Genomic DNA, 27,181 nt, shown 5'->3' on the forward strand with positions numbered 1-27,181 from the left:
ATTTTACAATTCAGATGCTTCTCATGTTAATACAATGCTTTGAAATTGTTACAGCTCCTTTAGAAAAAAACATGCTTGAAGATTAATCCCATTAAGTACCTAACACGACCTTTAAACTTTGATATCTCTTGTTGCTTTGCTGGGTTCTAAGTGGCTCATTTCTCTTTCAGTTCTGTTTGAAGAATCTATAGATGGACCTCAATCACTTTCTTCTTTTTCCCCAGATTCTCTGCATTTCCATCATTTTCTACTTTAGTGTTGGTTTTCAGGCCATGTATTCTTCTTTTCGCTCTGCAGAAGGAGTTGGCCCGATGTGAGCCGACTTGGGATTTTTTTTTTAACGATACTGAAGATCTGATTTAAATAAAAGTAATTGGCGATGAGACACTAGACACATGATGGAGTTTGTTCCTTCCTCTCTGTTACACAAATGGACGAGGTGACCATTCCCCTGGGGCTGGTGAGAACCCAGGGCAGGTAGTGCAGCCCTGCTAACCTAGTCCAGGTAACCCACCTCTGCTAACCTAGTCCAGGTAACCCACTTCCGTTAACCCAGCACAGGTACTGAAGCCCTCTAAACCATGACAGGTAATGCACCTCCACAAACCAGGACATGTTCTGCAGTTCTGCTAGCTGGCCTCATCTGGCTTTGGAGAGAAAAAAAAGAATGAAATCAACTGCAAGATATGCAACACCCGTCCCTTTACTTCCCCCCTCGACTCCATTCAAGGACCCAAGCAGTCGTTCCAGGTGCGACAGAGGTTCACCTGTATCTCCTCCAACCTCATCTACTGCATCCGCTGCTCTAGATGTCAGCTGATCTACATCGGTGAGACCAAGCGGAGGTTGGGCGATCGTTTCGCCGAACACCTCCGCCCGGTCCGCAATAACCAAGCTGAACTCCCGGTGGCTCAGCACTTCAACTCCCCCTCCCATTCCCAATCCGACCTCTCTGTCCTGGGTCTCCTCCATGGCCAGAGTGAGCAACACCGGAAATTGGAGGAACAGCACCACATATTCCGCCTGGGGAGTCTGCATCCGGATGGCATGAACGTTGAATTCTCCCAATTTTGTTAGCCCTTGCTGTCTCCTCCCCTTCCTTAGCCCTCGAGCTGTCTCCTCCCATCCCCCAACAGTCGGGCTCCTCCTCCTCCCTTGTTTCCTTCCTTCTCCCTGCCACCCCCTATCAGTCTGAAGAAGGGTTTTGGCCCGAAACGTTACCTATGTCCTTCGCTCCATAGATGCTGCTGCACCCGCTGAGTTTCTCCAGCATTTTTATGTACCCTCATCTGGCTTTGTCCAACATCTTCTCGCAATGACGGGAGACAATATACAATAGACAATAGGTGCAGGAGTAGGCCATTCGGCCCTTCGAGCCAGCACCGCCATTCAATGTGATCATGGCTGATCATCCCCAATCAGTACCCCGTTGGGAGAGATGCAGTTACAGTGAGAGCAATGGTCGATGGGCTGATCTCTTTAAAATCTTCTAGATGATTTGCCTGGTAATTTTTTCCTTTCCCAAGGTTTAGTGCAGTGCCCTCAGCAGCAGCTGGCTGACAGCGTGGGATTTTGCAAACGGAAGCTGTTTTAGTTGCTACGCTGTCTCCGACAGATGGTGGTGTATTGGTCCTGGCCACACGATCAGCTGCCCCTCTCGTGGTGGCAAGCCAATAGCTGGAGCAGCAGAGAGAGCTGCTCGCTTGGTTGGCCAAGAGACACCACACTGCCTGGTTGTTGCCTGCAGTGTGTCTGCTTAGTTGTAGGATTTGTATTGATGGGAACCGAGAAAGCCATTCGGCCCATCAATCCCATTCTACCCCCTCACTCACATCACGTCTAATATTGCTCTTTGCTCCATCTTAATGGGTGGCACACTGTTGCAGCGGTCGAGTTGCTGCCTCACAGTGCAAGTGCCCTGGGTTCGATCCTGGCTACGGGTGCTGTCGGTACAGAGTTTGAACGCTCTTCCCGTGACCGTGTGGGTTTTCTCTGGGTGCTCCGGTTTCCTCCCACACTCCAAAGACATACAGGGTTTGTAGGTCAATTGGCTTCTGAAAAAGTGTAAATTGTCCCGAGTGTGTGTAGGATAATTCTAGTTTTCCGGGTGACCGCTGGTCAGCATGGACTCGATGGGCCGAAGGGCCAGTTTCTGCTCTGTATCCCCCGATCCCCCGATGTTGGGGGAGTCCAGAACCAGGGGCCACAGTTTAAGAATAAGGAGTAAGCCATTTAGAACGTAGACGAGGAAACACTTTTTCACACAGAGAGTGGTGAGTCTGTGGAATTCTCTGCCTCGGAGGGCGGTGGAGGCGGGTTCTCTGGATGCTTTCAAGAGAGAGCTAGATAGGGCTCCTAAAGATAGTGGAGTCAGGAGAGTGTGATGATCTCTGGAACTCTGCTGCCACAGAGGGTGGTTACTCCTGCCATTTCATGGCTATATTTAAGAGCCTCTGGGATTTTAGGATGTGGCCCTTGTGGCTGATCTTGGGATCAGGGGGTATGGAGAGAAGGCAGTAGGGGGTATGGAGAGAAGGCAGGACGGGATACCGTTGATCATATTGAATGGCGGTGCAGGCTCGAAGGGCCGATGGCCTACTCCTGCACCTAATTTTCTATGTTTCCGGAGAGATGTTTCAATGGCAGCCATGCAGGAATGTCATGGGTACGATTTCGGGAACTTCTATCTGCCTTCTCTGACAGGCTGGCCTCAAATAACCGGGAGGAAATGTAGTACTGATTGGGGATGATCAGCCATGATCACATTGAATGGCGGTGCTGGCCTGAAGGGCTGAATGGCCTCTACTCCTGCACCTATTGTCTATTAATGAGCCTCGAGTTTAACATTTTCAACTAAACTGCAGCCTCTGTGGATTTTCTGGATGAATGGCACCATCGTTCCACTGTGCGTGAGGATCTTGATCTTGGCCCTCGGCACTTTCTTCCCTCTCCGACTTCCCAGCCTGAACAACCATGTCCTCTCTTCCTGGTCAATCAAATCCATTGATCACCTTGGAACCTGCAATCGGCTAATCAGTCCATTTTTCCCATCACTCCACACCCGACAACTATTTGCACACCGTTGGTTGTGGCACCTTGTAAGTGGAGGAGAGAGGGGGGTGGAGTGGTGATATATTCCATCCACCTTCTCCACACTGCATCTGCCCACTCCCATGGGCAGGTCACCCAGGTGAGATTGTGTGTCCGTGGGGGGGTCATGGAGGAATTCCGGCGTGCTGAGACCACGGACTCCAACATCGCGGAGCTGTGGTCGTGGACCTTCCAGCTGCGGGCGGCGCTGACTTTACATTGCGGAGGTCTGGGATCTTACGGCAAGATCTCGCCAATGTGAATCTCCGCCCAGCGCGGCCTGTGGTCTCCGGTTGATTCGGAACTTCAATGCCGCTGAGAATGTTCTCTCCGATGATGGAGTTCCATCATCCCGGCAAGAGGGCCTGAAACATCTGGCCTCGACTGTGGAGGCCTCAAATAGGCCCTGACCACGGGTGAACACAGAGGAAGAGGACTGGACTTTGCTGCCTTCCCTCACAGTGGGAAACATTGATTCTGCTGTGGGGGAACATTCATGTTAAATTCTATCGTGCGTTGTGTCTTTTCTTTTTTAGTTTGTATGGATGTATGGAAACCCAATCTCTTCTGTGTACAGTATTGGTTTCAACGCGAGTTGATTTAAATGTGCTACATAATTAAAAAATACTTACTTACTTACCCTGAAGCCGACTCTGGTGCCGCCCGGCTGGCAATGATCGGAACATGCTGCAGTCTGCAGTGAATGCTAGTACAGGTGTAACTAAATGCTGGTTACACAAAAATGCTGGAGAAACTTAGCGGGTGCAGCAGTAGCTATGGAGCGAAGGAAATAGGCAACGTTTCGGGCCGAAACCCTGAAGGAAATAGGCAACGTTTCGGGCCAAAATAGGCAACGTTTCGGGCCGAAACCCTGAAGGAAATAGGCAACGTTTCGGGCCGAAACCCGGAAGGGTTTCGGCCCGAAACGTTACCTATTTCCTTCGCTCCATAGATGCTGCTGCACGCGCTGAGTTTCTCCAGCTTTTTTGTGTAACCTTCGATTCTCCAGCATCTGCAGTTCCCTCTTAAACACTGTGTAACTTAATGCCATTGTGTTTAACTGGAATATATGTGGGGTGAAGCCAGGGGTGGTGATGTTCCTAACTGGGAGACCAATACGTATCAAATGTTTAGCTTGGAAATAAGTTAATTTGCATGTAACCAGATTTGGAGGGTGTAATTAATTCAGGGAGCCATGCTGTTTATGTGGGCAGTGAATGTAAATGAGACAGTGACCCGCATTCAGGCCAAGACTCTGGGTTTTTTTTCATTTGTTTTCTTCCAAATCGCCTGCAACAATTGGCTGTCGTTTAATTAATAGTGAACTTTGCGATCAACGTGTAGCCTCTGGCGTACGTAAGCTGAAGGACGGCTTCACCGCGAGCGTTTGTGCCTCTGGTTCTGGCATCATTCACAGACCAGAGAGGATGAGGGCTGAACTCCTAAACAGAGTTTGACCCGACCACTATTAGATTAGATTAGAATTAGATTCCTTTATTGTCATTCAGACCTTTCGGTCTGAACGAAATTATGTTGCCTGCAGTCATACACAGAACCAATAAAAGCAAAACACACAATAAACACAAATTAAACATCCACCACAGTGAGTTCACCAAGCACATCCTCACTGTGATGGAGGCAAAGTCTTAGTCTCCGTCTCTTCCCTCCTTGTTCTCCCTCTGCGCTGAGGCGATCGATCCAGGCTGGAGATGCCGCCCTCCAGTCCAGCGGACCTCCGTGGTGATGTCACCGCCTGCAAGATCAGTTTAGTTTATTGTCACGTGTACCGAGGTACAGGGAACAGGCGTTGTTGCGTGGTGGCCAGTCAGCTAGATGATTACAATCGAGCCATTTACAGTGTATAGATGCATGATAAGGGAATAACGTTTAGCGCAAGGGAAAGCCAGCAAAGCCCGGTCAAGGATGTACTCACCAAGGATGTAGATAGTGGCTAGATCAGCGTGCACTCTGCATTGCTGCACATTGTCCATCTTGTACACCAGCTTGGTTTTGGAAACGAGGGGACAAAAAACAGGAGTAAAATTAGACTGTGACAGGGTGGTAGAATGTGTGAGAGGGGGGGGGATAGTGTGAGGGGGGGGTAGTGTGAGGCGGGGGTAGTTTGAAGGGGGGATAGTTTGAAGGGGGGGTAGTGAGGGTGTGTAGTGCGAGGGAGTGTAGTGTCCTGATATGTCGATGAAAAAAATCACCGTGGGACAGGCCCTTTAGTGTGTGTGCTGGGCCCATTACCAACAAGACTAGTGCAATCCTGCAAGCAAGCTGCTTTAGAAACAAATACTGCTCTTGACGACACTGTAGATTCGGCATTAATAATCACAAGACTCTTTTGGGGAAGTAATTACATTTCTATGAAACTATATTTAGGTGTTACTGGAATAGCGTTTTTGTCCCTGATCTGTGCGATCAGCAAAATAGTGTTCCTCCAGCATTGAGCAAAGTATTCACCTCCCCATCCCCCCCGTCCTGCATTAAACTGGGCCACTTTGTCGAGGGAGGTTTGTATATTTCCCTAAGACTTGGGAAGAGACCATCCGGTCAAGAGAGGAATCCATTTTCCCCGCCTCTTTTCTCCCCCTGTGACCTTTACCCCCCTCCCCCCCCGCCCCAGATTCTGCCACTGTGGGCAATTGACCCACCCACCGGCACATCACGGGGATGTGGGAAGAAACCAGAGCACCTGGAGGAAACCCACACAGTTACAGGGAGTGTGCTGGGGAACTCCACACAGACAGAACCTGAAGTCAGGCGTGATCTTGCCCTTTGGCGCTGTGAGACGGGGGCTCTGGTGTGCCACTAATTAACTGCGCATTAATTAGTACAAATATTTTTGACTCTTTAACATAGAAACATAGAAACATAGAAATTAGGTGCAGGAGTAGGCCATTCGGCCCTTTGAGCCTGCACCGCCATTCAATATGATCATGGCTGATCATCCAACTCGGTATCCTGTACCTGCCTTCTCTCCATACCCCCTGATCCCCTTAGCCACAAGGGCCACATCTAACTCCCTCTTAAATATAGCCAATGAACTGTGGCCTCAACTACCCTCTGCAGCAGAGAGTTCCAGAGATTCACCACTCTCTGTGTGAAAAAAGTTCTTCTCATCTGGGTTTTACAGGTAAACAAAAAAAAACAGTTTACATTAATACATTAACAAAATATATTAACAGTTTAATCTGGTGCAGCTCAACTGTGATGCCTCCAAAACTCATTGGAATGTATCAAAGGTGTCGTATAGATCCATTTTATTGTTGTAGACAACTTTTGCAAACATTCCGTACAAACAGACGATGGAATGATTAATACATTAACGTTAATTGGAACAAAATGTTGGAGGAATTCAGTGCCCGACTTGACTGCTTTATAGTGTCATAAATGGTGTCGTTATCTGATGCTGCTGAGAAACTCTAGAAACGGCTTGCTGGAGTTAATTACAGTGAAGAAGTGGTCATGACTTCCTCAAACTCTTCCTGCCACTTGTCAGGAAACAAGTCTATTCAGTGGGACTCTGGATAACCACAGCGGCTTGGGTTGGCTGCGGGAAGGGAGGGTGGGGATGCTTTTAATAAACCAATCTTTGAGCAGCAGGTTGTGGAGAAGGTATTCTGATCTCTTGCCTTGCTGAGCACATTCACCACTCACCCCCCACATCTTGACCTGATTGACAAAATCAATGGGGAAGTCATCACCATTTTGCTTGCCACAGCTGTATATGTGTGAGTCCTCTATAGACTCGGCTAAATGAGAGATACATCACGGTGCTTATATTCAGAATCGGCAGCATTGTCTTTCACATCCTGATTATTCATATTTTCTATTCTGTTTCCTAGGCTTGGATCAGAGCGCTTGAATCTGAAAGTTCAATTCATTGTGAGAGTATTAGTGTATATAGGAGTTTGGGGCAGCTTGGGGTGGGGGGGGGACGAGACAAAGTCAGAAGAACTGGGCATTTTTAGAAGAAGTTGACTTTTTATCAGTTTTGCTCCATCATCATTCATCTTACTAAGTGTTTATCTATTTTCCTTTCACATGCCACCATTAATTTGTGTTTATTGAACATGGTGTCATGTCTTATCTACGATCCTTTGATTGAACACATTCATTGCTAATTTTGTTAATAGTCCATTGCAATATTGCTTGTGTTAAAATGGTCTTCTTTGGCGAAGGTGGCGTTGGGTGTTGGTAGGTCTTGGTTCTTGGTTTCTTGGTCCTCCAAAATATTCCAAATGGAATTTAAACTGGACGTGGTGAAGGGAGGGCTTAAGCCAGAAAGGGTTCTTGGGAAGAAAGAGCTACTTAAATTTAGTTGCATCTGGTTGGGTAACTATAGTTGGGTGGAGATTATTCCATGCTTTAATTGTGCGGGGGAAGAACGAATTGCTGTACATATCTGTCTTTGTAGCTGGGATCACAAATTGGATCGAATGCCCTCGTCTGGGTTCAGTCGTTTTGTCCTGAGGTATGTTTGAGTCCAGGACGGACCAGGTGATCTTGTCCATCCATCGACCTTTCAAGGAATTGTGTAATCCAGGAACACGCTGGAACCCTGATCTGTGCCGAGGTGTTGGTTTATGTGAGTTTGCTTGGCTTTCTGCTCTACAAGATCAGTGGCACTTCAAGAGCACTTCATTGGCTGCCAAATGGTTAAGTTAAAACAGTTAAGCGTTTTGAAAGCAAGTGGATGAAGGAGAAATTAGAAAGGTTGTGTGGAATGGAAGTCGGACAAATGGGCTAATTCTATCAAAATGCTTCTGGAAATGGAATTTCGTTGCTCAGTTTTGTGCAATGACAATAAACTTATTCTATTCTATTCTAATTCTGTCAAAGTGCCACCAGACACATAATTGGCTACCTTTACTGTTCCATAAATATGTAGGAAGGAACTGCAGATGCTGGTTTACACCAAAGATAGTCACACAAATGCTGGAGTAACTCAAGCAGCATGTATGGAGAGAAGGAATGGGTGAGGCTTCTGAAGAAGGATCTCGACCTGAAACAATCACCCATCCCTTCTCTCCGATGATTCCATAAACATTGGTGGGCCACTGGGAATTTTCAAAATGATATGACAGTGAGTTTAAACCTCCCTCATTAAACCAGTGAGGAATGACCTTGGAGCATTTCTCATGCCCATTAATAACTTGCCGAATTATCAAACGTATGCACTGAATGTCTAACCCGCAGAAGACGGATTGAAAGGGTGTTGGACGTTCCTTGTTGATCTCTAAACAAAATAGTCAGATAACATGATACGAATATGCCAATTTCACCCTTGAAACATCCAGCTGTTTCTTCATGAAGTCCAAACCTTCAGCTGTTCACCCGTTGGAAAACTATTTCTCAGTGACATAAATGCTGGAGAAACTCAGCGGGTTCAGCAGCATCTACGGAGCGAAGGAAATAGGTAACGTTTCGGCCCGAAACCCTTTGGGTTTCGGCCCGAAACGTTGCCTATTTCCTTGCCTATTTCCTTCGCTCCATAGATGCTGACATTTTTAAATTTTGTTGTACATGGTTCATGTTACAATGACAATAAAGAAACTATTCTATTCTATTCTATGCTGCTGCACCCGCTGAGTTTCTCCAGCATTTTTGTCTACCTTCGATTTTCCAGCATCTGTAGTTCCTACTTAAACATTTTCTCAGTGCCAACTTGTCATTCCTGTTTAAATTCCTGAAGCTGTTGGCTTATCCTCTGCCTTTTGTGTGATAGAGGAGTACTTCCTTTCCGACTGATGCACGAGATAGCTGGTGCTGAAATTACCCTGCAATCTTCATAACGGAGGATCCATTTCACAGCTGGGAGAGAATTCTTGCGTAGAATTGTATTTAGTTTTACATTTCCTGGGACAATTTACTTTCTTAGTCCTAGAAATATTATTCAGATTAGAACAGACTACAACATTATAGACAATAGACAATAGGTGGAGGAGTAGGCCATTCGGCCCTTCGAGCCAGCACCACCATTCAATGTGATCATGGCTGATCATCCCCAATCAGTACCCCGTTCCTGCCTTCTCCCCATATCCCCTGACACCGCTATATTTAAGAGCCCTGTCTAGCTCTCTCTTGAAAGCATCCAGAGAACCTGCCTCCACCGCCCTATGAGGCAGAGAATTCTACAGACTCACCACTCTCTGTGAGAAAAAGTGTTTCCTCGTCTCCGTTCTAAATGGCTTGCTCCTTATTCTTAAACTGTGGCCCCTGGTTCTGGACTCCCCCAACATCGGGAACATGTTTCCTGCCTCTAGCGTGTCCAAGCCCTTAACAATCTTATATGTTTCAATGAGATATCCTCTCATCCTTCTAAACTCCAGAGTGTACAAGCCCAGCTGCTCCATTCTCTCAGCATATGACAGTCCTGCCATCCCGGGAATTAACCTGTGTGTATGTATTTATGTATGTACTTAATCTATGAACCAATGTTGTATAACGTTAATACCTCCACCAATGTAAAGCACTTTGGTCAACGAGAGTTGTTTTATAAATGTGCTCTAGAAATAAAAGTGACTTGACTTGAGTTGTGTTGCTGGCACTGGAGCCAGGGGACCTGGATAAGCTAGGTTTGTTTGGTTTAGAGATACAGTGTGGAAATGGGCCATTTGGCCCACCGAGTCTGTGCTGACCAGTGATCACCCTGTCCACTTGCATTATCCAACACACGGGGCAATTTAGAATTTTCAGAAGCCAATTAACCTACAAACCTGTACGTCTTTGGAATGTGGGAGGAAACTGGAGCACCCGGAGAAAACCCACAGGGTCATAGGGAGAATTCCATTCAGACAGCAGCCGTAGTCAGGATTAAACCCGGGCCTCTGGCGCTGTAAGGCAGCAACTCTACCGCTGCACCACCGTGCTGCTCTTTGATTGAGAGAGGCTGAGATTTAATGGAATGGTATACAATTCTGATGGGGTGACTGACGTAGAGGACTTATTTCCATTAGCAGAGAGGGGTCGAAGCCTAGCGCACAGGGATTAAAATGATGCATACAAGGATGAGAGGTAGATGAGATAAAACGGTGTCAAGTTAGAGGCTGTTAGAATATGTGTGTGGATCTACTGAATCCCACGACAGGAAGCAAAGAACAACCGACACTTAGCTGAGCCAGGCACCACGTGTCACGTTTATTCCAGTAGCCCCTTTTACATACATTCTCACCAGTGTGTAGATAAGGCCAATTCGTGCACCTGACCTTGGAGTTGTTATTGAGGTCTTGTGGCCGCCAGCGGTGAAAGGCTGTATGCAAAACCAACGTGGGCGTGAAGGCGCCACATGTGAACAGATGATGTAGAGGTCAGGGAGCTGGGACCTGCAAGGCCACGAGCCTGTTGCTAGTAAATGGATGTAGTCAGGTGAGTGTCCAGCCAGCATGGACCCAATGGGATAAGCAGCAGCCTCCTGTGTGGTACATTTACTCACATTCTTTCCCAAATTCACCAGGACATAGTAAGTTGCAGCCTCCTTAGATCTAGTCTCCTCCCACAGAGCTGTGAGACAGCTATGATTTTGACCCAGGATTTGCTGATGAATTGGCCCGAATATTTTCTGTGCCATCTGTGCCACATTCATTGCCAGCTGGTCTGCTGTGTTCTATATTCATGGATTTTTGTATTGGTCTGATACTATGGAATGATGTCTGGCCAATTTGCAAGGTTCAGCCACCTTGTATAGGACAAGGGCCTTCACTAAAACACATTAAAGCATCAGATGGATTTTAACAACAATTTTATAGTTGCTGCTAGCTTCCTTAATGGAGTCATGGAGTGATACAGTGTGGAAGCTGCCCCCATTGACCCGACCTGCCCACACTGACCAACGTGTCCCATCTACACTAGTCCCACCTGCCTGCGTTTGGCCCATATCCCACCAAACCTTCAGAAGGGTCTCGACCTGAAACATCACCCAATCCTTACATGCACAGATGCTGCCTGTCCCGCCGATTTAGTCCAGCATGCGGTGTCTATCTTGAGTGCAATCCAGCATCTGCAGTTCCTTCCTGCACAATGCGATTGGTAGAATATATGTGGGAGAGAGGGACATTTTGTGCAACAGGGTGTTATGATTGGGACTGCACTGCCAGGAATGGATTCAGTGATAACTTTCAAAGTTGACTTGACTTTTAACCTAAAGAAAGGAAAATGGTTTGGAGAAAGGGCAGGATTCTGCCATCGGACCAGGTCTATCAAACCATAGGCACATGCATGAGGAGCAATGCTAGAGAAACTCAGCGGGTGAGGCAACATCTATGGAGTGAAGGAATTGGGATGCATAAGGAGCTGAGGGCTCTGCCGGGACACAGATCAGACAAGATTGCTTCATGGATCCAAATCGCACGAAGGTTTAGGAAATGTTGCAAATCTTTAACCTATAAAAATAACAAAAGCTTTATTCTGTTGTAGCCGAGGCTAATTGTGTTGGCAATGAGTCAAGTCAGATTTGTGATATTGAAGAAAACTGAAGGCTGCTTTTACTGCCATGAAAGGTTCATCTGTTCGTGCTTGTACAAAATGGTCGGCAAGTGAAGCCCTTTCGACTTGAAGCCTCTGAACCCGAGATGTGTTTGTAGATTATGGCAGAGCAACAGTAATGTCCCAGAGCAGTTCGTTCAGTTCTAGTAAGGGGCGGTAGTACAGTCTATTTCTGACCACTAACCCCTATCTCTTGGTCGTTATTCTCAATAGCGAATGACTCACTCTTTGCTATTTTCCTACCACTGCGCCTCGCCCTATCTAAGTACCCTTCTCCTTTCTTATTTAAGTTGTTCATAACTGCGTTGCCACTGTTTGCTGCAATCATTGCTTGTGGTAATATTCATCATCGAAGCTATTGATGAAAGAAATTCCACTTGAATCTTTTTTTCCAAGCTGTCCCTTCTTGATAAATATATATTTTACTATCGGCATCCGGTTACTGCTAAGCTGTCATGCTCGAAGATGGTTTTTTCTGCCGTTTTCACGTTTACTCACGGTATAAAAGGCGGACATTCGGGCCGTCGAATCTAGGCCAGCTCTTAGAGCAATCTATATTCTGTACTCGTTCGTTCCATAGATGCTGCTGCACCCGCTGAGTTTCTCCAGCATTTTTGTCTACCTTCGATTTTCCAGCATCTGCAGTTCCTTCTTGAACACTTATATTCTGCACTCTGTATATTTCCCTTCACTCTACGTCTTTGCACTCGAGTTTGGCTTGAATGAGTTTTATAGATTTGATAACGTGCAAAACTGTATACATGACGATAATACAATTAAGCCTTATTCCAATTCTCTTTCATTTCCTTCACAAATGCCCATTGATTGCACCCTGATTATCCCACCAGCTACTCACGCTCAGGGTATTTTTACAGCAGGCAATTAAACTACCAATCGGCAACCAATGTGAAAGGAGAAACTGGTATGGTCATGTGGAACATGCAAATTACACCCAGCCTGATTCCACAGTGAAAGGCTTGGATAGAGTAGATGTGGTGACGATGTTTCCACTAGTGGGAGAGTCTAGGACTCGAGGTCACAGCCTCAGAATTAAAGGACGTTCCTTTAGGAAGGCGATGAGAAGGAATTTATTTAGTCAGAGGGTGGTGAATCTGTGGGATTCTTTGTCACAGAAGGCTCTGGAGGCCGTCAATGGATATTTTTAAAGCAGAGATACAGGAGATAGATTCTTGTTTAAGAAGGAACTGCAAATCGAAGATAGACAAAAATGCTGGAGAAACTCAGCGGGTGAGGCAGCATCTATGGAGCGAAGGAAATAGGTGACGTTTCGGGTCCAGATTCTTGATTACTACGGTTGTCAGGGGCTATGGGGAGAAAGAGGGAGAGATAGATCAGCCATGATTGAATGGTGTAGTAAATGCCTAGCCTAATTCTGCTCTTATTACATAGGACCCTATGACACAAAGCATCAGCCCCCAGCTGCTGGAGCTGAGAGGTAGTGACGTTACCTGTTGTACCAGACACTGTCCTTCACCTTGACTAACATCCTGCCCGTGAGCAAGATCCTGAAATAAACTCTGCTGGAGACCCGGACAAGTAACCCAGACACACGAGTTCACATTATTCCACCCAACACTGCAGGAAGTTACATTCAAACAATTATAAACAACGTGGGATTTAAAAAATAGTCATCATTAAGCCGACTGGATTGTTACACATGTACCCGACCCCGAGGAATGCACGTCCTCACATCATCTGCACTGTATGGACAACACTCATGCACTCACTGACTTTTCCTGAAAGCTGAGGGTGGTTAGCAATTGGGAATCAGTTTAGGAGACAAGGCAGGGAGATAGATGCAAATGTGTTTGTGTATGTATGCATTTGTGTGTGTATATATGTATGTGTGTGTATGTGTATATATGTATGTATGTTCAAGAAGGAACTGCAGATGCTGGAGAATCGAAGGTAGACAAAATTGCTGGAGAAACTCAGCGGGTGCGGCAGCATCTATGGAGAAAAGGAAATAGGCAACGTTTTGGGCCGAAACCCTTCTTCAGACCCGAAACGTCGCCTATTTCCTTCGCTCCATAGATGCTGCCGCACCCGCTGAGTTTCCCCAGCAATTTTGTCTACCTGTGTGTAATTATGTGTGTGTGTATGTGTGTGTGTATGTGTGTGTGTGTGTGTGTATATGTGTAATAATGTGTGTGTGTGTGTATATATATGTGTGTATATGTGTATGTGTATATATGTATGTGTAATGTATGTGTGTGTGTGTGTGTGTGTGTGTGTGTGTATGTGTATGTGTGTGTGTATGTGTGTGTGTATGTGTGTGTATGTGTGTGTGTATGCATATGACTGAAGAAGGGGCTTGACCTGAAATATCACTCATTCCTTGTCTCCAGAGATGCTGCCTGTCCCGCTGAGTTACTCCAGCATTTTATGTCTACCTTCGGTTTTAACGAGCATTTGCAGTTCCTTCCTACAACGATTAAAAGCACTTCTGGTGCCTCCTATACCCTGTATTGCAAAAAGCCTCTGCCTCCTTCAAAGTCCTTTTAACATCCTGGTGAACTGGATCGATGCATTACCCTGGCTGATGTGGAGTTAATGGGCTTGGGTAATAATAAATGAGGGCAGGCCACACTAATATCATCATAAGTAGCTTGGAGAAATATTCAGACAATGTGAAGGAGATTGAAGGATAGTACTTGTGATCCTGTCTTCACATCATCTGCAAAGATGTCCATTTAATATCGGTGGATTACAGAGACTGGAAACTCAGCATTTTCTTCCTTACAATCAAAAAAAAGCTCAAAAATACTGACCATTCTTTGAATAATATCACTTATTATTAATGCTATTATTATACCTAATCCTGCACATGGATTATACACCTAAATTTCCAGCCTATATTTGGGAAATTGGCAGGTCTTCTCTGATGTGGCTCTTGCCCACTGTGTCCACACCTTCCTCAGCCTATTTCTGTTGTTTGTATTGGGCTTGTTGCTGTCTTTAGATCCAAAATGCTGGAGAAACTCAGCGGGACAGGCTGGACCCGAAGCGTCACCCATTCCTTCTCTCCAGAGACGCTGCCTGTCCCGCTGAGATACTCCAGCATTTTGTGTCTACCTTCAGTGTAAACCGGCATCTGGAGTTCCTTCCTACACACTTGTTTCTGCTTTTCTCTCTTCAGAGAAATATTTGGAACTGTTATTCAATAATGTTGCATGAACCAGTTACTGATGGTTACAGCCTAGTTAATTGTTATTTTATATTATAACAAGACGGGAAAGAGAGACAAGACACGAGTGTTTAAATGTCATCATTTACTGACATAATCCTTTAAACATAGAAACATAGAAAATAGGTGCAGGAGTAGGCCATTCGGCCCTTCGAGCCTGCACCGCCATTCAATATGATCATGGCTGATCATCCAACTCAGTATCCCATCCCTGCCTTCTCTCCATACCCCCTGATCCCTTTAGCCACAAGGGCCACATCTAACTCCCTCTTAAATAAAGCCAATGAACTGTGGCCTCAACTACCTTCTGTGGCAGAGAATTCCACAGATTCACCACTCTCTGTGTAAAAAATGATTTTCTCATCTCAGTCCTAAAAGATTTCCCTCTTATCCTTAAACTGTGGCCCCTTGTTCTGGACTTCCCCAACATCGGGAATCATCTTCCTGCATCTAGCCTGTCCATCCCCTTAAGAATTTTGTAATTACCTCCAGCAGTGCCAGTGCTAATCACGCACTGGGCATCGTCATGCCGGCTCTAGGAAGGTGACAAAAACATTACTGAGGGGACTCCCATTTGAATTGATTGAATAGCAGAGGAGGATTGAAGGTATGTGTAACCTTCCCCCACGTGTGTTTGGAGGATGTTCGCTCGTGTGTCAGACGGTGTAGCTCGCTGTTGGCTTCTGTCGACGTCCAACATGGTGACAGAATTGTCGCCCGACTCGTCACAGAGTGCATTGCGTCTAATCCCGTACACTAACACTATCCTACATACCTACATAAACCCTGTACACTAACACTATCCAATTTTACAACTTACCGAACTAAGCCAATTCACCTACAAACTTGTACGTCTTCGGAGTGTGGGAGGAAACCAGAGCACCCGGGGAAAACCCACACAGTCACAGGGCGAATGCACAGACAGCACCCGTAGCCAGGATCGAACCCGTGTCTCTGGGGCTGTGAGGCAGGAACTCTACCGTTGCGCCACTCTGAAAATCCCAATCAAACCTTTTTTTGTAAATACCTCTCTGTAACACCACAGCTTCCTGCCTGAAAAACCACCATTTCCCATGCAAGTGACGAGTATTATTTTAAACCTAGAACATATATTTAAAAATTCCAGGTTCCACCCAGAGTTCACTGGACACTAAATAAAGCTGGGGTGAATGTGGTGGCCAAGGTGGAAAAACGCACACTTTAATCTTCAGTCTCTGTCACAAATCTTGTAGAGGAGTGAAACTAAATGGGAATGGCAAAGAGCCAATTGCACCTTATTATCCAACGTGTGATTTAAGGAAAATTTCTTAAGCCAGTCACGTAAGCAAACAAAAAGATAGAAAAGTCCATTCAGCCCTTTGAACATTATCTGCCATTTAATAGATTAATGGCTGATCCAACCTTGGTCTCAACCTAATTTTTCCATTCTCTCTTCAATCCCATTTGCACACTTGTAGTTTAAGTATAACATGAAGCATCAAACAGTACAGCACAGGGACAGGACCTTCGGCCCACGATGTCCGTGCTGGCCGTAATACCAAATTAAACTAACCCTCCAAAAACAGACCAAGTGTGCAGGAGTTACTGTGTGGGTCAGGCAGCGTCTCTGGAGAACATGGATGGTGGCATTCCGGGTCGGGACCCTCCTTCAGTTTGATTGTCGGGTGAGGGAGAAGCAAAAAGTAACTAATCACTTGTGTCTGCACATGGTCCATATTCATTGCGGGTCTAAATGACTCTTAAACATCAAGATCATATCTGGCAAGTCTCAGCCTCCAACGTATTCAATGACTCCAGGGCTCCAGATTCCAGAGTTGTGACCTTCCGGTAGAAGAAATTCCTCATCTGCTTTGTCTTAACTGAGCAGCCAGCCCCTTGTTATGAAACTTTGATCAGTCACTCACGAGTTCCTTTTGCGTGGAGTTACTTGAACCATCTTCAGCGTTTCTGCTGGGCATTCTGTCAGACCTGAAATCTTATACGGTCGACACTTAAAGTCACCAGCACGACCGACAGCTTGTAGTGCGGCTGCTGGAATATTGTTTGATCACAGTCGGAGGCTGGGAGGAGGTGATGTGGATGGAAGTGATTTTCTTGAATCAATTAGATTGACGGTCCCCATATTTACTGCGTGCATCCAAAATGTGTAGGAAGGAACTGCAGATGCTGGTTTTGGGTTGTGGGGTCTCGACCTGGAATGTGATTCATTCCTTCTCTCCAGAGATGCTGCCTGTTCCACTGAGTTACTCCAGCATTTTATGTTTTTTTTTATTGTATGAAGATCCAGCACGCTTTTCTTTGTGTCCATCTGATTCCTGCAGGTCACAGTGCTGTTGAACTCTGCCCTCTAATCAGAGCGGTGGAAGATTATCGTCAGAGATTTGCATCTTCCTAGGTGGACTCCACAACGGACCGCAAGGTGCCAGTAACTGAGAATGGAATGGCCCCGTCTGAAACCCAGTGTGTTAACAATTCTCTTTCATCTTTTTCTTCCAGACTAAAGGCGCTAGCATCTACTGGAGGGAAGAGTGTCCAGGCCGCATGTGATTGGTTGGTATCAGCTTAATATCTACAAACCTTAACTATTTTCTCTTGCAGTTAGCGCTGGCATAGTGTCCGTCACCTCTGTGTACATTATAGGGCTGTCCCACTGTACGAGCTAATTCAAGAGCTCTCCCGAGTTTGCCCTGATTCGAACTCGGAGAATTATGGTAATAGCCGCTCGTGGACATTTTTCAACATGTTGAAAAATCTTCACGAGTCTCACGAGCTTACCGCGTTTCCCGAGTACCTGCCGTTAGCGTTACGAGCCGCTAAGAGACGTCCCCGAGCTCCGACGTACCCGCTATGTACATTCTACGTGCTTACCACGAGTTTGATTTTTTTTGTAAACTTGGGAGAGCTCTTGAATGAACTCGTACAGTGGGACAGGACCTTTATTGCCACTTGGCGGCCATCGGCAGCCTGGATTACCGTGAATGGGTTGCATTGATGTGAATCTCCGTACAGTTCATTGGTGTTCCCGAGTGTGGGCCCATAAACTCCCAATGTCTTTGCCACAGGAGGATCGGTGACACACTGTGTTTGTTCACCACCCCTAGAAAAGCGGCATTAGAAACAATTTACCCCAAGTACAGCATGGTTTGAGGGATTCTCTGATCAAAAGGTGAGAGGTAGCAGGTAAAATGGGACGTCAAATTTAATTTAAAGCCGGATCATTAAGAAACATTTAGACAGGTACATGGATAGGTAAGTGGATGGGCCAATCGCAGGCAAGTGCGACCAGTGTGGATGGGGCATGTTGGTCGGCGTAGGCTAGATGGGCCGAAGGGCCTGTTTCCACATTCTGACTCAAATTCATGAAATCAAGAAGTACTTTTCTCCCTAAAGTTTGTTGAGGAAACGTGAAACTCCCTCCATGAGGAAGACTGTGGATAGAAGGGAGCGTACAGGACCATGGAACAGTACAGTACAGCAACAGACCCTTTGGCCCACAATGCTCATGCTGTACATGATGCCAAGCCAAACCAGTCCCATTTGCCTGTAATTGATCCACATCCCTCCATTCCCTGCACTTCCATGCCTGTCTAAAAGCCTCTCAAACGCCACAATCATATCTGCCTCCATCACCCCCCGGCAATGCACTCTGCGCCCAAATGATTACAAATCTTATCACTCTGTATGGTGGTTTCAATTCTTTAATCCATTCATTGAATGATGCAGCAGCTGGCAGCTATTTGATCTTGGCTCCATCGCAGAACTGCCCACCACTTCTCCTCCACATCCAAGAGAGATCAAAGAGCACTGCTGAATATCGGGAAAATTGGGTTTTCTTGCAACAAAGAATATAGCATTGCTGGCAATTGTAAGTGTTAGATCAATAGATAAAGCAGTTTAAAATGATCAGGGTTTCGACCCGAAACGTTGCCTATTTCCTTCGCCCCATAGATGCTGCCTCACCCGCTGAGTTTCTCCAGCATTTTTGTCTACCTTAAAATGGTGCGCCTTATAACCATATAACCATATAACAATTACAGCACGGAAACAGGCCATCTCGGCCCTACAAGTCCGTGCCGAACAACTTTTATTCCCCTTAGTCCCACCTGCCTGCACTCATACCATAACCCTCCATTCCCTTCTCATCCATATGCCTATCCAATTTATTTTTAAATGATACCAACGAACCTGCCTCCACCACTTCCATTGGAAGCTCATTCCACACTGCTACCACTCTCTGCGTAAAGAAGTTTCCCCTCATATTACCCCTAAACTTCTGTCCCTTAATTCTGAAGTCATGTCCTCTTGTTTGAATCTTCCCTATTCTCAAAGGGAAAAGCTTGTCCACATCGTCCACAAGCTTGTCCATATAATGGGAATTATTTGGTCAGTTTCCTGTGAGGGGTGTATCCATCTCATTGATACCCCTATAGATGGCACTGAATGGCCCCTTCACTCCAAACTAACATGAGAACACTGTTGCGTGGATAGTTTAGAACAGAGGGAGCCTTATTCCATCTTGTCTCGTGTGGTATGTGATTCATTTGTTTGTCCATTGATGTTGTTGTTATTTACTGCTGATTGGAAACTGTGTTCTTGCTACCTGGAGCAGCCACTGTATCTAACCAGTGGCTCCCACTCATTGAAACGCCCATCTCCTCATTTACGTGGACCTGAGGTTTGTTCCTTCAGGGTGTGGTATCCCTGGCTTTCCATCCTAAATGACACAAAAGGCCAAATGGAATCTGTGGATGGGGATTTGACAAGTTCATTGGCCATCCCAATCCCAACCCCACTTTTTCCTGATAGAATTGGGATTGAGTACGGAGATGCTGCAGAGTTTCCCTTGCCCTTGCCAGTCGGAGTTGAATCCAAGCCCGACTGTCAGCATGTCCCCTGTCCAATCTGTACCAGAGGCCACTGTCCATGCACTGTGAGGCCATCCAATAACCAGAGGCCCGACCATTCTGTGGGGTGATGCATCCAACTGTGGTGAGGCCCAACCAAACCCTTTCTCACGCAGATGTGAAAGCTGCCTGAATAGGTCCTAATATTCAGGAATATGCATTTATATGCATTGCCGTGGAATGCATATAAAAATATATTTATTTATATACATATACACATGCGCGCACACACATACACATCTCTCTACATGTGTATATGCATATATCTACACACACACACACACACATATATACACACACATATGCACACACACACACACACATATATACACATACACATATACACACACACACACATATATATACACACACACACACATATATACACACATACACACACACACACACACACACACATATACACACACACACACACACACGCACACACACACACACACACACACACACACACACACACACACACACACACACACACACACACACACACACACACACACACACACACACACACACACACACACACACACACACACACACACACACACACACACACACACACACACACGCATATACACACATACATACGCACATGTGTATATATATACACACAACACACAAGTACATTTATTTATATATATAAAAATAATATTCCCCTCCCAAGTTTCTGGTCTCCTGCCTTATCACCTCCCTGAGTCAAGTTTTCTGTTGATGTTGCCGCTGATGAACACTGTGTTGTACTTTGTTAAAACTGTTGCAGAAAAGCAGGCTGTCATAAAGTTATAATCACCCCATTAAATCCACAACCCCCACTGAGTACTGACCAAGTATCGAGAGCTGGGGTTACCAGGGGGACAGGCTGCACCCACCTTGTTCAGGATACATGTGTATTAACATGACACATAGGTTGAATACACCAGCTCTGACCCCAGAAAGATCAAATGTAAATGCTTGTCATTTTCTCCAGAGACCATGATTCCAATTCTCAGTTCAGTTTAGTTTATTGTCACGTGTACCGAGGTACAGCGAAAAGCTTCTGTTGCGTGCTAACCAGTCAGTGGAAAGACAATACATGATTACAGTCGAGCCGTCCACAGTATACAGATACACGATGAAAGGAATAACTGCAAGATAAAACCAGTAATAATAATATAATAATAATAATAATAATATTTATTTATATAGCACTTTTAAACAAAATCACTTTGAACCAAAGTGCTTTACAGAGATTGATCAAATTAATTGAATAGATTCAATGTCACAAATTCATACACAATAAAAAAAGAAAAAGAAAAAAGGAAAAAGACACAGAACAGTACACTATAGAAATCAACAAGAAACGTCACCCCCACAGCAGAATTCACTGTGAGGGAAGGCACTGAAAATATCCAGTTCTCCCCCTCATAGTCCACCCGAGGTCGGGGTCTATATCTGGCCTCCTCAGCCAACCCGGCTGATGATAGTCCAAGGGTCACCAATGAGGTAGATAACAGTTTTGACCAGGACGGGGATACTAAGAGGATATTTGGTGTTGAGATGTGGACTGTAAACCCATGATATTGAACAGTGGGACGGGTTCTTGAAAGGTAAAGAATGAACCTTTGAATGAGAGCGTGAATCCTCACCTCTTCCTGTCTAGTCTGGTCAGGCTGAACTGTGGAAAACCACAAGGTATAGAATTCAAACAGATATCTGAGATAGAAAGTAACGTATTAAAAAGCGACAGAGAGATGGAGGGAGAGGGGAAACGGAGAACTTAATGCTGGTGTTTAATTGCAAGAGAGCAGTTTCTGTCCTGACCCCGACTGACACTATTGATTGGAGCTGTGCAGAGGCATTAGTGAGTTCTGCATGGGTTGCTGAGTGCTTCCTGTTCTGCTGAGCTTGGTGTATGTAATACTCTGGGGCAGGAAGATTCCTTCACTGTCCTTGATAGCGGTGTCTCACTCAGCTAGCAGGATGTGGCCAGTACCGTTAGCCCATGTGATGTCTCCTCTCCCTCTCCCTGCCCGTCTCACTAACATTGGACATACGTGGCAGTGGTGGGCACTCGGAGGTGTCATTTGCTGATGTTTTACCTGGCCCTCACAAACGTTTAAACTTGTGGCTTGTTGTGAAGTTTAACGCAGTAACAAACACTTGAATTTGTGGATTTAAAAAACCAGCACTCACTCCCCTTCAACCTTTGTAAATGAAGTGTTTCGTCACCTGGGTAGATGGCAGGTCCCGAATTCTCGCTTAGAGTTTAGAAGATTGAGGGGGGGATCTTATAGAAACTTACAAAATTCTTAAGGGGTTGGACAGGCTAGATGCAGGAAGATTGCTCCCGATGTTGGGGAAGTCCAGGACAAGGGGTCACAGTTTAAGGATAAGGGGGAAATCTTTTAGGACCGAGATGAGAAAAGTCATTTTCACACAGAGAGTGGTGAATCTGTGGAACTCTCTGCCACAGAAGGTAGTTGAGGCCACAGTTCATTGGCTATATTTAAGAGGGAGTTAGATGTGGCCCTTGTGGCTAAAGGGATCAGGGGGTATGGAGAGAAGGCAGGGACAGGATACTGAGTTGGATGATCAGCCATGATCATATTGAAGGGCGGTACAGGCTCGAAGGGCCGAATGGCCTACTCCTGCACGTATTGTCTATGTTTCAATGTCCCTACTAAGAGCCTGTACAATACATCAGTGATTTGGAGTTACATCTGTTTTTGGATTTATATCACAAAATTGCCACTAGGTTACGCCCTGAAACATTCTCCTTTTGTGTTGATTTTAGAGATGGATTTTGGATCAGGATTTGGGGGAGACAATAGACAAGAGGTGCAGGAGTAGGCTGCAGTTCTGACTGCAGATGCTGGTTTAAATCGAAGGTAGACACAAAATGCTGGAGTAACTCAGTGGGTCAGGCAACGTCTCTGGAGAGAAGGAATGGGAGAACGTCACCTATCCCGTTACCCATCCCTTCTCTCCAGAAAAATGCAAGCATCTGACAACAGAACATACAACTAACACGAGGCGTTCCAAACAATAAATTAAAAAACATAAAACACGAGTACGAACAACGCAGCAAAACCAAGCAAATAAAGTTAATAAATAATTCAACACCTCACTGGTCTACAAAGGCCATGGAGAATAGATATGTCTTCAGAAATGCTGCCTGACCCGCGGAGTTACTCCAGCATTTTGTGTCTAACCACTTTGCACTTTCTCCAGATAGAATTGGGATTGAGTCCAGGGACTGTACCAGGTTTTATCTTTCCCTAGCCTGTAGGAGCTGAAACCGCCCACTATTTAGCGTATAGCAGGGAACAAGACCGTGAACTTCTGGCGAAGTTGGGGAAACATGCAGTAATAACTGCGAGGTTGTTATTGGATTGAGGGAGGAGACTGCTGGGACCCTGCCCACAGATTAGGTATTGGAGGATAGCAGGATAGCAAAAGTGTGGTGGTGGTAAAGCAGGGAGGTATGGCTGCTGTCTGTACGTTCTCCCTGTGTCCTGCGTGTGTTTTCTACAGGATCTTTGCCCGTGCGGGCTGCATCAGCTCGTGTTCTCCACATGATTGTTTGGGAGGCAAGACATTTCATCTTTGACGAACAGAATCCCTGGACCCAGAGCTGTTGGTTTTCATCTGTTTCAGCAGCAGTTGGTGTTGTCAGCATGGGTTGGATGGAGGGGGGAGGGGGAGGGGGAGGGGGCTGTTGGCGTTTACCCTTCCTAGAGCCAGCATGAGGATGCCCAGTGCGTGATTAGCACTGGCACTGCTGGAGGTAATTACAAAATTCTTACGGGTTTGGACAGGCTAGATGCAGGAAGATTATTCCCGATGTTGGGGAAGTCCAGAACAAGGGGTCACAGTTTAAGGATAAGAGGGAAATCTTTTAGGACCGAGATGAGAAAATCATTTTTTACACAGAGAGTGGTGAATCTGTGGAATTCTCTGCCACAGAAGGTAGTTGAGGCCAGTTCATTGGCTATATTTAAGAAGGAGTTAGATGTGGCCCTTGTAGCTAAAGGGATCAGGGGGTATGGAGAGAAGGCAGGGATGGGATACTGAGTTGGATGATCAGCCATGATCATATTGAATGGCGGTGCAGGCTCGAAGGGCCGAATGGCCTACTCCTGCACCTATTGTCTATGTTTCTATGTTTATAATGTGACGATCGCAAAGTGCCATCACTTGTAGTCTGGATGTTCACCTCCACCCTTCCTTTCTGCCATGTCTGTCAGGTTGTTTTCACATGTGGATGACCCCTTCCTGGATGACCCTCTTCCTCGAGAATACGTCCTGTATCTGCGACCCACGGGGCCCCTGGCCAACAAGCTCTTTGAGTTCTGGCACCAGTCGCGACAGCTGTGTGGCAAAAACAAGGCCCACAACATCTTCCCACACATCACCCTCTGCCAGTTCTTCATGGTGAGTGCCTGTAGTCTGCATACACTGTCATCTGTACTGGGTCCTGCAACGAGGGCTTGCCCACTTACTCACTCCCAAATAAGGGACAAAAGGTCAAAATATTGAGGAAGAACATTCTTGCTATTGAGGAAGTGCAGCGTCAGTTCACCAGGTTACTTCCTGGGATGACGGGACTGTCATATGTTGAGAGAATGGAGCGGCTGGGCTTGTACACTCTGGAATTTAGGATGAGAGGAGGTCTTATTGAAACATGTAAGATTATTAAGGGTTTGGACACGCTAGAGGCAGGAAACATGGTCCTGATGTTGGGGGAGTCCAGAACCAGGGGCCACAGTTTAAGAATAAAGGGTAAGCCATTTAGAACGGAGGCGAGGAAACACTTTTTCACACAGAGAGTTGTGGAATCTGTGGAATTCTCTGCCTCAGAGGGCGGTGGGGGCCAATTCTCTGGATGCTTTCAAGAGAGAGTTAGATAGAGCTCTTAAAGATAGGGGATATGGGAAGAAGGCAGGAACGGGGTACTGATTGGGGGTGATCAGCCATGATCATATTGAATGGTGGTGCTGGCTCGAAGGGCCAAATGGCCTCTACTCCTGCACCTATTTTCTATGTTTATATGTTTCTATGGGTGCAGCAGCATCTATGGAGCGAAGGAAATAGGCAACGTTTCGGGCCGAAACCCCTGAGGGGTTTCGGCCCGAAACGTAACCTATTTCCTTCCTAAAGGGTTTCGGGGATATGGGGAGAAGGCAGGAACGGGGTACTGATTGGGGGTGATCAGCCATGATCATATTGAATGGTGGTGCTGGCTCGATGGGCCGAATGGCCTACTCCTGCACTTATTGTCTATTGTGTATTATCTATTGTCTAAATTCCCCACGGCAGTTCGTTGACCGGCTGGGCCGTGGCTGGGTGAAAGATGAGTTGGCCCCGGGTGCTGGACTACACACAAAGCCCAGCTGAGGAGTTTTGGCCCTGGCAACATTGCGCGCAAAGTCCGGCGCCCCATCAACTCATGGTCCGATGATCATCCATGAGAAGGAGGGGCAGTAGTGGTGTCGGGGGTCAGCGAAGGTCTGAAGGTCGACCGATGGGGCCACGGGCGAGGCGCTGCTGCTGCTGCACTCCATGGGCTGCACTACGTCGGGACGGGTGAGGCCGGGCCAGACGCGGCAATCCGACCCTACAGTCCCCTCGACCCGAGTAGTAGCGGTCAAATACGGGACAAGGGCGGTCCCGCACGGGACAAACCAATTTAGCCCAATATACAGGATGTTCCGGCTAATACGGGACTGTTGGCGACCCTATCCTGGACATAGTTGGGGGTGGTGTGAAGTTGACTCCTGTAGCACTATGCTCAGTGGAGTGATGATGATTCCTGTAGCAATGTGTGGAATGGTGTGATATTGTGGGACAATGGTCAACAATATGATATTGGAACCTGTGTAGGAAGGAACGGCCGATGCTGGATTAAACTGAAGATAAAGCTGGAGTAACTCAGCTATATCTCACTATATCACAGTCCATAACCCTCTCCCCTGACTCTCAGTCTGAAGAAGAGTCTCGACCCGAAACGTCACCTGTTCCTTTTCTCCAGAGATGCTGTCAGTCCCGCTGAGTTACTCCAGCTTTTTGATACTGAGGGACTGTGGATTTGAATGCTGGATGTAATACAGCTGTGATCTGGCAGTATTGTGAGGCTATATTTGTAGCAAGAGGATTTGCAACTTTCATAGCAAGAGGATTTGAGTATAGGAGCAGGGAGGTTCTACTGCAGTTGTACAGGGTCTTGGTGAGACCACACCTGGAGTATTGCGTGCAGTTTTGGTCTCCAAATCTGAGGAAGGACATTATTGCCATAGAGGGAGTGCAGAGACGGTTCACCAGACTGATTCCTGGGATGTCAGGACTGTCTTATGAAGAAAGACTGGATAGACTTGGCTTATACTCTCTAGAATTTAGAAGATTGAGAGGGGATCTTATAGAAACTTACAAAATTCTTAAGGGGTTGGACAGGCTAGATGCAGGAAGATTGTTCCCGATGTTGGGGAAGTCCAGGACAAGGGGTCACAGCTTAAGGATAAGGGGGAAATCCTTTAAAACCGAGATGAGGAGAACTTTTTTCACACACAGAGAGTGGTGAATCTCTGGAACTCTCTGCCACAGAGGGTAGTTGAGGCCAGTTCATTGGCTATATTTAAGAGGGAGTTAGATGTGGCCCTTGTGGCCAAGGGGATCAGAGGGTATGGAGAGAAGGCAGCTACGGGATACTGAGTTGGATGATCAGCCATGATCATATTGAATGGCGGTGCAGGCTCGAAGGTCCGAATGGCCTACTCCTGCACCTAATTTCTATGTTTCTATGTTTCTATGTTTAATTGGCTTGGCATAAATGTAAATTGTCGCTGGTGTGTGTAGGATAGCGTTGGTGCGCGGGGATCGCTGGTCGGCGCGGACTCGGTGGGTTCTGCTCTGTATCTCGAAACTAAACTTGTGGAGTTGTGTGTGTGTGATACTAAGTGGTGAGCTGCCCTAGTGGTTGGGCTGTTACTTGGTTCTCGAGCATGGGGCTGGGCCTGGTGTTGCCCGTCAGATGCTGACTATGCTCGTTGTTTTTCCAGTGCGAGGACGGAAAAGTGGAGGGTCTGTGTGAAGCCTTGCAGAACACGGTGAGCCGGTGGAAGGAGACCTTCCCGCTCCCCCTCTCCCTGGAGCTGTACACCTCGTCCAACTTCATTGGTCTCTTTGTGGAGGAGGAGAGCGCAGAAATCATCAAGAAATTTGCTGCAGATTTTGCATCGGAGGCCACGAGTAAAGCAGGTGGGAGATCATATTAACAATGGTGTTGAACATATGGTGGCCAGAGTAATAGGTTGTATGTCACTGGCGGGCGGAGCACCAAGGCAAATACCTTGTATGTGAACATACTTAGCCAATAAACTTATTCATTCATTCAATAGACAATAGACGATAGGTGCAGGAGGAGGCCATTCGGCCCTTCGAGCCAGCACCGCCATTCAATGTGATCATGGCTGATCATCCCCAATCAGTACCCCTT

The 27,181-nt window shown here is 46.3% G+C and overlaps 1 protein-coding gene across 2 annotated transcripts in view; it reads left to right on the plus strand.

Annotated features, from left to right (window-relative positions):
- Positions 1–27,181, plus strand: part of LOC129712266 (ubiquitin-associated and SH3 domain-containing protein B-like) — a 99,240-nt gene that overhangs the window by 46,542 nt on the left and 25,517 nt on the right. For both annotated transcript variants that reach the window (XM_055660560.1, XM_055660561.1), the window contains 3 exons: positions 17,285–17,338; positions 23,937–24,123; positions 26,745–26,943. In XM_055660560.1, coding sequence (XP_055516535.1) covers positions 17,285–17,338; positions 23,937–24,123; positions 26,745–26,943 — 440 coding nt within the window. The remainder of the gene's footprint in view (positions 1–17,284; positions 17,339–23,936; positions 24,124–26,744; positions 26,944–27,181) is intronic.

This window comes from Leucoraja erinacea, chromosome 32 (genome assembly GCF_028641065.1).
Source record: "Leucoraja erinacea ecotype New England chromosome 32, Leri_hhj_1, whole genome shotgun sequence".
Classification (NCBI taxonomy): Eukaryota; Metazoa; Chordata; class Chondrichthyes; order Rajiformes; family Rajidae; genus Leucoraja; species Leucoraja erinaceus.